Consider the following 12,636-nt stretch of genomic DNA (forward strand, 5'->3'; position numbering starts at 1 on the left):
TCCATCCTCGGCACTACTAGGCAGGGGTGTTGCATTGCCCGAGCGCCCGGGAGACTCGATGTCTTTCTTCCTGTTGGAGAAGAAGTCCCCGCGGGCGCGGACTTTAGTCGTAATGGAGCGGGGATATGCCTCCTCCGTGTCAGCATCCTTCTCGCAACTCCCCTCGTTCGCTTGGTTTTCGCCTTACTGGGAGGGTTCTTGTTGCCTAAAGAGGGTAATCGTAGTTGTTATGACCAATTGAAGGTCTCTATGAATTTTGAGCTGTCAGTTATAGGATCCCCTCTACAATACCTTGGTAGGGTGGCTTTCACTCGATAGTAACCGTGGTCACGCTTCTCCGCGAGGAGGTCCATGTGTGAAGTGTGCATTATCGAGTCCAAGACACCTCACTTGGACGTCTTGTAAATGTGGCCGAGAAAAGACGCCTGGATTTTAATCTGCAGGTGAGCGGAAGCTTGGGGATGAATAGGGAAGCAACAGGGCAAGAGGAAGAACATCTTCTTTAACATTTCATGAAACCACAGCAAACATGATATTACTAGCCATGGGCTTTCTAGACCCTCACATGCTCATCTTCAAGGATCAAAAGAACTTACTTGAAATGCGTTGGAATAATGCAACTCCTGAAGTGTCTTTATCGGCAAACCATGAAACACCCAAATCCTCACCCCGTACCCAAACTCCAAATTCAGTCCCAAACTCCGTCCGAAGCCTTTTTACCCAGTCCGTCATTTATCTTCGGTATCCATCATTGCAAACTCCCAAACAATCCAAGCTGTAGTTCTGCAATACCATCACCATCAAACACGACTCCTCACTCAAACTTGCCCGACCCAAAGAGCCCGTTAACAGCCTGGTGTCTCCTCTCAGCACCCTTCCACTTCCTCGCCTCCCTCCTCTTCTCATTCTCCTGGATCGCCGCCCGGCGCTCATTCTCTCTCGCCAAAGCACTAACACCAGACTTCTTGCTCGCGTTCTTCTTGATCTTGCCATCGTCGCCAAAACCGCCGCCGCCGCCGCCACGAGCAGAGAAAGCCGCAGCGCCGCCGTTGCTGGCTCCGCTGCCGCCGATACCGCCGCCGATGCTGCCGGCACCGCCGCTACCCTGCGAACTCAATACGGACGAGTTCGTCGTCGCGCGCCGGAGCAGCGCGGGGACCCTGAAGCTGCTGCCGCCACCAGAAGCCGAGGCGGCGGCGTTGGGCATAGCGAAAGCAAGCTTGGAGGACGTTGTAGACATGTTGGAGGATGATTGGCGTTTCATGGTGAGGCGGTCGACGACCATCTGGCGCGAGTTGGTGCGGCGCGGGTTCTTGCCTGGGGAGCGGTTCTCCTTGTTAGAGGGTTGCGCCTCCTCGTCGTCCGCCTCGCTGTCCGAGTGCGGGTCCGTGGCGGGGATCACCTCGTTCAGATCCTCCAGCAGGCTCGAAACGGACTCGCGAATCTCGCCCAGGTTGGAGGGCCTCTTGCCGTCCTTTGTCCTGCGCGCGTTGGTGGTGGACGGCGCGTTCGCGACGTTGGAGGCGAGAGGTGCACGTTGCGCTCCAGGCTGGCTATCTGGGACAGTGGTCTGCTGCTGCTGTTGCTCTTGAGATTGCGAGTCCTCTGTCTCCGTCGGCTCGGGCGCGAAATCGAGGAAGTCCATCTCCTCGTCGCTGCCACGGTCCTCAATGGTGCGGAGGAAGGCCTGGTTGCCAGGTTTCTCGGCAATCTTTTTGATGCGCTCATCGGCGAAGAGGGCCTGTTGCATCTTCTGGAACTGGCGACGCTTCAAACGCCGGCGGGCCTCACCGCCGTCGTCTGAATCAGAGAGGTCGTAGTCGGCACCGCGCTTGCGGCGGAGCATACCGGTGGTGATGTCGTGGAAGAGCTTGTCGACCATCTTCTCATCGCTCTGACGCTCGTTGTCACTGAGAAGTTTGTTAGCAGAAAACAATGTGACCAAGACAGAATACACTTACGCGTGAAGAGCAGCGAGTTTGCGCTCATCATCAGCAGTCATGCCGTTCCCGTCGTCAATCATCTCCTTGACGGAGGCCGCATCACTGTCGTCATCGCTGTCCTCGCCATCCGCACCTCCAAGTCCTGCATACTCATCCTCGGACTCGTCGGCCTGTTCCTCCACCATCTCCTTGGCCTTGCTCTTCTTGCGGTTGTACTCCTCCGCTTTCTTGAGCTGCTTCTGCTTCTTGACAGCCTCCTTCATGACGTTAAAAGCTGTCGTCTTGAAGCCGAACTCGTCTACCTCGGGACTAGCCCTGGAGTCCTCTACATCTTCGTCATCCGCGACAGCAGCTACGACATCAATCTTGCGGCGCAGTTTACCCCTCCGTACAAGAGGCGAATCCTGCACTGAATCGACCTCGGCGTCCCTGTCGAGGACCATGGTATCCACTGTCGAAGGGGGCGGCTCGACGAAGCGCTGCTTCAATGGCGTGTAATCTTGCGGCCCTGCATCCTGAGTGGCATCAATAGAAGTTTGAGTGAACGGATCGTCGTCACGCAGGAGACTTTCAAATCCACGCGCTTGGGATTGAGTGAAGTGCAAGTGTACGCCCTCCGCGGAATCCGGCTGTGTGTCGGCTCTCTGGGTATCGCCGCCCTGGCTGTCGAGAATCATGCTGTCGTTTTGTTGAGTGAGACCCATCAAGTTAGAGTCGGGAAGGCTGTCGAAATCCGGCATAGGGGACTGAGAGGGGATCGTGCCAGGAGCTACCTGGCTGTCGTCCATTGTACCAGCGAAGATTTGGGTAAGACCCAACCCAGCGGCTCCTGTAACGGGTAATCCGGGAATGAATGTCTTCTTCGCAGAGCGCAGTACCGAGGTGGGAACGGCGGGTGATTTGGTGTTGGGTGCAACAGGGGATTGTTGAGTTGCAGTCCGGGGTCTAGGCGTCGCCTCGATCCTGTCCTCGTCTTCGTCGTCCGAGATGATTTGGCTCTTCTTTGATCGACGGATGTTGCGCGTGGGAAGACCCATTTCGTCTTCGGACTCGGCATCATTCTCGACATCTTCTGCATCAGCCTCGGCTTCAGGGTGCTCTGAGCCGCTGTCATCAGCTTCGTTGTCAAACAATGCGACACCTTCCATCTCTACCTCGGAGCCATCTTCATCCATATCGGCATCCTCGTCTTCAGAGCCAGACAGCTCAAGCTCGACCTCAACGCCTCCCTCCGCCTCCTCCTCGGAACCGTCGTAGGACTCATCGTCACTGTCGTCCCATACGTCGAGCTCGCCATTCTTCCTCTTCTCCTTCTTCTCCTGCTTGGCAGCTGCTCTCTCGCGCTCCATAATTTCCTCAGCTTCCCTCCTGGCGCGGGAGACAATGTCCTCGACCTCTTGCATCTCGCGTTCACGCTCCTCAGCGGTCTGCACGACAATGCCCTTTGACTTGAGGTACTCAAGCCGCTTTTCGCGCTCGATCTTGGCTTGTTGGCGAGCGCGCTGCTGCAGAGTCATCTGCAATTGAGCCGTGGTGATTGTTGCCTTTTCGTATTTCCTCTTCCTCTCCTTGGTCGGCGATCCCACCCGAGCGAGGCGGCGAAGATTAAGTAGAGATCGAGAAGAATCTGCCTTGGTTCCCGGTGCCCTGTTAAAGATGGCGTCAAATTTGCCGTTTTTGGCGATGGCCAACTCGTCGTCGTCGTCAAGATCGATGACTGCATGGTTTACTGAGACTGTGGGCAGCTTGATGCGGACTTGACGTCTGGGTTTGACATCCTTGACGACAGTCTCTTCAGGAGGTGCAACGGCCTTGCCCTTGCCCTTGTCAAGTCTTCTCGATGCCTCGAAGACGTCGTCGAGGGAAATCATGTCACCGTCGTTATCAGAACCAATAGTTGGCTGCGCGATAGTCGTAGGCTCTTGAACCTTGGCAGGAGAAGCAGCCTTAGCGACGGGCGGGGAGCTGGGCGGTGTCTCGGGGTCCTTCATCTCAGCGTCGGTCTGGTGTACAGAGACAGGCGTGGTAGGGCGACTGGAGCTCGACAATTTGGGATCAGACTTGGGTTGAGCTCCAAAGTTGAAGCGCTGGAGGAAATCCGCCTTTGTGAACTTCTTCCTCGTCTTGGCCTCATGGGCAAGCTGCATGTTACGAGCCATGCGCTGGGTCTCGCGAGCCATCTCCTCGACGGCCTTCTTCCCGGCCTTCCTCGTAGGCCTAACAGCCTGGCTGAGCTTCCGACCGCCCTCGTCATCGGTGATATCGGAGACGTTACCGGCGTCCTCATCGTCGTCAAAGAGATCAACGTTGCTGATGGGCTCGCGTTCCATCCGCTCGGCGCGCTTCTTCTCCTCCTCGGCTTCGCGTGCGAGTCTCTCTTGTTTCTTGCGCTCGACGAGGGCCTGGAATCTGGCGTTCTTTGTAATTGCGGGGAGGGAATCCGAGTCGGAGGCGTCGTCTGCTGCTGTCGTGGCCGCAGGTCTGACAGGTGACTGCCGGTCCGGAGACACGAATAGTCCTGGGCTCGACCGCGCCGCTGGGCTCTGTGCTGGTGGCGGCGTGGTCTGTCTATCCTGCTTCCTTTGCAGCCGCCGCGGTGCTACCGGGATGTCGTCTTCCTCTTCCGCGTCTCCCATGGTCGCGTCCTCGTTCTCGTCCTCTTCGCCTGCATCGTCGTTGTTGTTGGACTCAAGTCGTCTTTGAATCCGGTCCATGAAGGTCTCGGGCTCGTCCTCTGCGTCTGACGGCTCGGCACCACCCTTGAGTTGGGCAGCGAGCCGTCCCCTGGGGCGAAAGACGACTTCTTCTTCCGAGTCACTTGCCTGAGTGGCTTGTGGTGGTGACGTGCTCTTCTTGCGGGTCTGCTTGGGTTCGTCGTCCTCTGAACTCGTGTCAATGGCAGCCAAACGGGCTTCCATTCGTGCCTTCATCGTCTCTGGCGCCGGGCTCGCGCTGGGGGAGCGCGATGCGGCCTTCTCAGAAGCCATGGTGGATTTTTGGAGGTTATGATTATAAAAAGGCACGCAGCCGGGTATCAAAACATGAAAAGACTAAAGTGAAGTTACTCGAGGTGTAGTGTACTTGCAGGTACCAATATTGCGTGAAGAGTGTGTGGTAGAGGTGAGTGTAGGGTGGTGGGTGGTGGTGGTATTAGTGGAGCGAAAGTCAATTAAGAGCTCTTCGACGCGTCTGGCCGACGCGACGTGTTGGTGTGTGCTGTGGGACGAGACGGGACGGGAGCTTATCGCGAAACGCGGCACCGCTAAACACGCCGATAAGAACCGCTAAAGTAACACGGGACCCACCCGGCGGAGTTGACACCGACCGGAGCTCTTATCGATAAGCGCCGGTGGAAATGGCCTCGGTGATCTGCCTTACAACGTACCTACGTACCTTGGATAATGGAAGACTGAGGTGACGAGCACCTTTTCTCTGCAGATCGATGATACTAGGAGAACTTTGAGCGTAAGATCCATACCAGTGTGCATAGCATGGGTTATGAGCTTTCTATGCGGTGTCTGCCTCAGAGTCGCGAATACGCAGGCATGAATACAAGACGGGAAGCCTATATACCCCCCCTCAACTCCATTCCTGTCACCAGCACAACAGGCGCCCGTCTAGGTCGATGGGTCAGGTCAAACTGGTTGGGTGATGGAATGGGTTAAGGTCAACAATCAAATCGCCAACCAGCCTACACGACGACAGGCTTAGCGCATACGAGTACCCGAGTTCGAATCTCAGCATGAGCACCAAGAGATGTAGCCCCCTAATCGGCACCGGGGAGGTGATCTCTGTTTTGATCCTCATCCAGCAGTCAATCGCAGCCGCAGACTGTTATGATACTCATGGCTGTACGACTACGTTGAGGGTCTCTACTCGGCCATCTCTACTACCCCCTATCATCCAACCAACCTCCTCCCCAAATCCCTCCTCTTCAACCCAGGCACCCTCTCCCCAACCGACTTTGCAAACGTATCCACAGACCACGCCCTCCCATCATCATTATACCCAAAATCCAACACATAATACCCAACCATGACCACTAAAATCAACGGCGCCGACGTCACAAAGTACACCCAGAACAGCTCCCCGCCAGGCCCAAACGGCTTCTCAATCGAAAACACGGACGCCGTGTACGCCAGCGGGATGAACACCAACCCCAGTAGCGTCACCGCCTTTGTGCTCTTTGCCTCGCGGATGCTCCGCTGCTGCTCCTTGTACGCCTGCCTGTTGCCCGTGATGCCCGCCAGCCCCGTCACCGCCGCGTTGAGCATCTCAGTCCGGTGACGTAGTTCCCGAAACCGGAGGTGAAGAAACTGGAAATCTGCTGAGCTGTCCGACCAAGCGGTGACGTTGGATCGCAACGGGCCTGGTTCCGGCTGCGGTGGCGTGCCGATGGGCGGCGCAGTGGATCCCGTCGCCGGCGTTTGTGTCGGCGACAACGGGATCCCGAGCTGCAGCATTATCCCCTCCACATCCTCAAGATACTCCCCCGTCCGCCTCTCCCACCCCTGCATATCGCTCCAGAGCGCCTCGACCTTGGTCATCGGTAGTTTCGCGAGGTCCTGCTTGCGCGTGAGACCCCGCTGTACAGCCGAGAGTGTTGCACGCAGGTGTTCCGTCTGCTTGAGCAGGTGGGAGGCCACAATCTTGCTTACAAAGACGTTGACGACGGATTCGGGCTCCGTACTATCTACCAGCCCCGCGTGCGTCTCGAGATAGAAGGCGAGATCGTCGAGCATGGAAGTCCGCGGTGGTCCGCAGTGGTGGTGGTGCTGGTTACCTCTTTCTCTGGCGATGCTGATTTGCGATTCTTCCGGGACGAAGTCGAGGTAACCACCCTGATAGGGCCAGGTCTTGACTTGGTGCTCTATTTTGTAATCATCTCCCGTTCGGACACTTCGTACCGGAGGATCACAGAGTACAAGACCTACTCACAATCAGCATCAAGCATAAGGTGATAAGAAGACAAGGCAAGAACTCACAATCCCAACCACCACTCCCAGTCCTCCTCGACCAAACACCACACTTCCTCCTCACAACACCCACATTCAGAAACCGATCAAACTCGTCGTCTGGCGAATTATCCCACCGGAACTCCCTCGACACCCCAATATGCCGCCCCGTCGCCGCACACACCCACCGAAAACTCGTCGGACGCGTATCGAACGTCACGACCTCGTAGTACTTCATCTCCACGTGGCCCCGACTCCGAACCACCGACGGCAGCTGCGCAGCGTCGCTCTCGCCCGTCCAGTTGACATTGTGCACGACCACGCGCTCGTGCTCGACGAAGACGGAAGGGTGGAGTGAGAAGTGGTGTCCCAAAACGCCTGCGAAGCCGGGGCCGAGGCCTTCGAGAATGTAAATGGTCTGCTGGCCTTGCTGCTGTGATGCCGTGTTGTTGTGGAGGTGTGTTTCTAGGTCGGCTGGTTCCTCAAATTGTGCTGTCCTGGAAAAGGTGGCGTTGTCACCGAGGCTAAGCTTAACGACGCGGACGCCGTCGTCTGTGAAGGGGATGCGTTGGATTTGGGCCTTGGGGTCGCGCTGTCTTAGTCTTGGGTCTGAGGAACACAGGGGCCGGACAAAGTCATCGTAGACGCCTTCGGCAAGCCATCCTCCATCTTTCTCCATGTTGATCAATTGAATCACCAGCCAATGTATTTGGATGATTGACTGGTAAATGATGCACTGGGTATGCTCAATGTCAAGATCGAGACTAAGCAGACAGCAATGAACGAGCCCTGAGTGAGGCGCTGACAAGAGTCACACGATCTAACCTCAACTCATGAGAATTAGCTCTGAGTCGTGGTGTGTTTGAGTAGAATTGAGGTTGTCGAAAGCAAAGCAGGCTGCCGAAGGATTCTTCGGTCTGCCTACGCAGCGGCTGAAAGTTTGCGGGATGGAATTGCGGTCACGCTTCCCCATCCCGCCCTGAATTGAAGCTATAGAAAAGTGTCTTGCCCGATTGGGACACCGAGCGTGGCTTTGCTCACCCCCGACATTCAGGCTGCCTAACAGGTACGAGTGTCACCCCTCACCTTGCGCCAACAATAGTACCGCGGCCTTCAAATCCTTCTCAACTACTCCAAGAGGAATTCTCCCGTAAGAGATTTAATCCGCGTAGCTCTAAATATGCCAACATTCGTGCTCCTCGCTCGACTATTTTCTCACACTGACTATTACATGCTCCCAAAATAAGCAGCCCATTCATGATATCAACCAGATCTTCCAACTCCCGGCTTGTCAATTAAACATTCAGTCACTTTTCAAGCATTGTATTGGCTCTGTGCCTTGATCGCCTCGCCAATGTTGATCCAGTCGAGCTTTTGTCCTCGGTCAGCCTTACACAAACAAGATACTAGCGCCGTGCTAACACGATCACGTCGGTGTCCGAAAAGAGAGACACTTACCAAAACGACATTCGCTGTCCTTCCCCACATCCCTCTGCACAGGTTGACCTGCTTATCAATGGACGACAAGGAATTCGTCTTTGGTGCCTCGATTTGATTGGGGATCTTGATGCCTGCGAAGAGCTCGATATCGAGGAAATGATTGACAAGATACATGTAACCATTAGGATCGACACCCTGTGGCCGGTCGATATTGCAGTTGGGAAAATCTGCGTTGGTCTCTCCAAAGGGAGTCTCCCAGTAGTACTGAAATTCGTCGAGAATGTAATCGACTTTGCTCGTGTCGGCGTGATAGTCTGTCGTACTCAATCACTGCTAATGAGTTATAAAAGACGATTAAAGACATACCCATGAAAACGACTAGTCTCGTCCCGTCATCAATCAGAGTCTGAAGTGTAGGCCACTGGTCTATAGCCACTTTCTCCCCAGGCTTGAAGACGTACTTATCCAACCCCGTACTTTTGAAAGTGTCGCCGAATTGCGTTACCGGCATTGCGTCGATATTGGTGAGAAGCAAGGTGACCACTTCGCGCGGATGCGCCTCCATCCAAGTGTTTATCTCGTCGAGATACTTGGACAAGGGCCCCGAGTCTAACAGAGCGCAGTCCGTATGGCACATCTGGATCTGTCCGTCCTTGTTCTGGGTCTGAGCTTGTAGGAAGCGTACGCCGAGATTGAGCTGGTCCGTTACCGATACATATTGATTATGGGCCGGAGTGATGCCAACAAAGGCACTGTTGTGGGATCCGACAAACGTCACGTCAGAATACTTCTTGCCGCAGAGAGCGTCGTTGCCGTTACAAGCTGCTGCGGCAACAACGCCTACGAAGGCTGACACAAAGCAAGCAACGCGCATAGTGATATGGTAAAGATGGACAACGACGGAGACATCAGGATCGTCATCTTCTCGAGGAAACAGCTGGTATATAATCAAGGTAATCAAGCACAGCAATTTTTCAGCCGTCAAGGGTCTCGCGATAGCTTAAAGTGACATCTCGGACGGGCTGACGAATCAACTGTCATATCGGACACCTGCCAACACTCTGGATGAAGACCTTGGGAGGCCAACACACCGAATCTGGAAGCGCCTGTTGCTCTAGAGCTGAATGACCCCTCGTAATGGAACGGTCCGACATGTGAGCGATGGCACCCAAGAGCCATGTCTCTGCGGACCGTTGCCATTGAAGTGACGGCTCGTGTTCGTGTGATTGGGTCATGGCGTGTGCTGGAGATCGGGCAGGTGGGATTAAGACGGAGAGGGGTTCTCGAAGGCTTGAGATGCCTGTCCAGACGGACAGCTTTGCCACATCCATCGACCAGTCAGTAGTATTGCCTTGTGTGATTGTAGACCCATATGCTCACCCGTGTATGGGCATTTAACCTTGCCATAAACGCTTGGGAACGGGAGGCCGGGGGAAGAGAAGAGCATTTGTCGTTTTCTTGGCAACGGGATAGAGCCAACGTGGCCGGCATTTCAAGGCTTCGAAGGCATCCTCGATCAGTGGCGATTGGTCTTTTGCGGCCCATGGCTGCCAACTTCATGCGCCACACCTCTGTTGTTGGAGGACATTGTCTTTGGAGACGGTGGATTGGCTGCCGTGAGAGGAATTGAAGAAAAGAGGCCTACTTTGATCGTTAAGTGAAACATGGAGGTTGACGAATGACGGCAGTCATCAGGGCCCGGCAGGCGCAGAGGGGGGCCACTGGAGGCTTCCAAAGGCGCTAACGCCGGTAGTTGCAGGGGCCGTTCAGGGGAGACACTCTTGGTGGGCGGCTGGCATCCACACTTGCTGACCTTATTCGTTGGGGCCATCTGCAGCTCCATGTGGCTGCACTATTCTCCTGCCCTCTGCGGCAATGTGATCTTCTCCCAAGAACAACGTCACGAGAGACCTCGTTGCAACTACAACCCTCAGAATCGACAACTTGACAACCTCGGTCACTGCTGTTCTCAAAGATCCATCACAGAATCATCTCCGTTCGCACACGTGGTTCACCTTCTTGCGTTGGTCTGCCTACGACTATCGAGGTTACACAGACTCTGGCTATATTCAGGTTGTGGTCATGCTCACGATACTTTCTACCTGGCGGTGACTGCATGTGCCTACAGTCGGTTGGCTTGCATCGAGGCTTGGCCCAAGAAAATGCATACATCTCGGGATGATTCTAGCTTCATGACAGTCTGAACTTGTGAGGAACGTCACTCTTGGCGGGCAGACGTTGAGAACGAGACGAGCCAAACGAGTTTGTCGTCTAGGCGCCTGCGGAGTAGTATGCACGGCTCACCTTCGACGATATTTCCTCTGCTATGATGCTCCAAAGCAAGGGGATCTGGACGATGATCCTCATGCCGCGCTGAGCAAATGGGTTCCTTACCGAAAGTTGAACAGGGTTTCGTTTAACCAAGGTATTCACTAGGCTCAACACCTTTTGTCAGGAAATCGTCGCAACTGAATCAGAATTCGCGCTATTCGTCCCTTCATCACTTCAGTCTCCGTCTCATTGAAGCAATCTCGAGGCGCAGCGCTCTTCGTACTTCGGACGAAGCCAAGACATGCAACCTTACGGGCAAAAAGGCCTCGGATCGTGACAACGAGATGCTAGCAACGGCCAAAGGAGGCCCCCCCTTCGTCTTATTTGTCCTGCTAGCCTCCACCGATGGACCCGTTCTAACCGATAGCTCCGTTCGTGTATTGCACGAAGCTAGACAACCTTAACGAACTCCTGGCAGTCGTCTTCCAGAGTATGTCCATTTCAGGGCAGAATGCCTCGGTCACTTCTTGTTCCCGGTCATTGCGAGATCTTTGGCCGGGCTACCCTGATCATCTTCGAGCACATCGAGCCGGACTTTTGGGGTTCATGGTACGCGTACAGCATGACGAACGCGTTGAACCCAACGATCTGGTTCTCCATCTTGCTACTGCGAGCTTGGAAAAATTTGTGTATTCGAAAACCCGGGCCGGGTTTGAAGCAATAAGCACGATCTGGTTGACGAAACTCATCCGCATATGTCGGAAGAGTTGCACTGATCGATGGGAAGCCTCAACACTGATGAAATTCGATGAAAAGATCGTCTGGACACCGAAAGCGAGAAGGCGATGATGCCGCGAAGGAGTTCACACATCAGCATGGCTTCCAAACCCGACGAGCGCGCAGCAATGACAATTCATGAGACAAGCGAGATGGAACCCACCATGACCAGGTCGAGGTCTTGGGATCACCAAAACTAAACAAACTCAGATTGCGACCCATCGAGGCTGCAGATTTCTCACCTGTGTCGCAAAAGGGAGCTAGGTGGCCTGCACAGCCCTCAGAACAAGCATATCCGCCGATCGACGTCATCCCCATTTGGTTATGCTTGCTTTCTTGCGCGGCGGATTTACCGGCAGATCCCCCTCAGTCCCTCACACCGTCAAGTTCGACTTCACCACCTTGCCCACCGTACCAGGGCCTTCAGTCGGCTAAACTGCGTAGAGAGCAGAGGGGGAAGGGCAAAGGGGGAAACAACCGTGCGCATCATGGACGAAACATGGAATTCCTCCGACGTCCGAGTTCGTGCCTCTCTTTGCCTAGAGTTTCGCCAAGGGCTGTCAATCGGCTCGTCGAAGGCTTGTCATAACTCGACTCGAGACGGCATCCCATTGCCGAGCTTTCGTCCCGCCTACTGGTCCTGCCAAGCCATGTCAGCGGCCGGCTGGAAATGTCACAATGTCACGTCGTTCACGTCTCTTCGATGACGGTTCGAAGTTTGTCGTAAACTATCTTCTGGTCAAGATCCCACCACCTCGGATGCAGGTAATCTAACTTCCATGAGTAATATCGCCCCAGCTCCCTATGGAGAAAGGGACCACAATCTAAGTCTATCCGTCTTCTTTCCGAAGACCGAAACGAAAGCGGAGTCTTATCTACCTTGTGTACGGATAGAATTCCTGCCTACGCACTCTCAACTTCTACCTCATATGTCCTCCCGCCTCTGAGTGGGACCCGGCCATGGTGAGTCGAGCTTTGTCGAGAGATCCGGGGCCCTTACCCAACAAGGCATGGCGGCATGGCCTCGACGCTCTCCCGTACTCGGAGTATGGAGACCTGAGGGGCGCCCACTTGCCTCCCGGAGCTTCCTGAACACGAATGGAGACGCTTCTCTCGCGAATTCCGTGGTGTTTGGCCCCGTCTCAACCTCCATCAGAATCAGTCAGCGGCGTATCTGGCCCAAGCTCGCTGGTCAGGGCCAGCGACCTCACACGCCTCACGTTTGAGGATCTACACCATCCTAGCGTCGT

General features: G+C 54.9%; 3 protein-coding genes across 3 annotated transcripts; all 3 read right to left on the reverse strand.

The window, feature by feature from the left end:
• Positions 1-814: 814 nt before the first annotated feature.
• N0V96_004973 (uncharacterized protein) lies at positions 815-5,490 on the reverse strand (the record flags this gene model as incomplete). The annotated part of the gene is made up of 3 exons (XM_053198407.2): positions 815-1,910; positions 1,962-4,895; positions 5,483-5,490. 3 exons carry the CDS (start codon positions 5,488-5,490, stop codon positions 815-817), a joined length of 4,038 nt encoding a protein of 1,345 aa, XP_053044171.2.
• Positions 5,491-5,842: 352 nt separating this feature from the next.
• On the reverse strand, positions 5,843-7,577 carry N0V96_004974 (uncharacterized protein; the record flags this gene model as incomplete). The annotated part of the gene is made up of 2 exons (XM_065757274.1): positions 5,843-6,813; positions 7,103-7,577. 2 exons carry the CDS (start codon positions 7,575-7,577, stop codon positions 5,843-5,845), a joined length of 1,446 nt encoding a protein of 481 aa, XP_065614043.1.
• A 635-nt stretch (positions 7,578-8,212) lies between these two features.
• N0V96_004975 (uncharacterized protein) lies at positions 8,213-9,212 on the reverse strand (the record flags this gene model as incomplete). Its single annotated transcript, XM_053198409.2, has 3 exons — positions 8,213-8,269; positions 8,357-8,652; positions 8,705-9,212. 3 exons carry the CDS (start codon positions 9,210-9,212, stop codon positions 8,213-8,215), a joined length of 861 nt encoding a protein of 286 aa, XP_053044173.1.
• Between the last annotated feature and the right edge of the window lie 3,424 nt (positions 9,213-12,636).

The sequence above is a fragment of the Colletotrichum fioriniae genome (assembly GCF_027942845.1).
Source record: "Colletotrichum fioriniae strain IMI 355084 chromosome Unknown scaffold_5, whole genome shotgun sequence".
NCBI lineage: Eukaryota > Fungi > Ascomycota > Sordariomycetes > Glomerellales > Glomerellaceae > Colletotrichum > Colletotrichum fioriniae.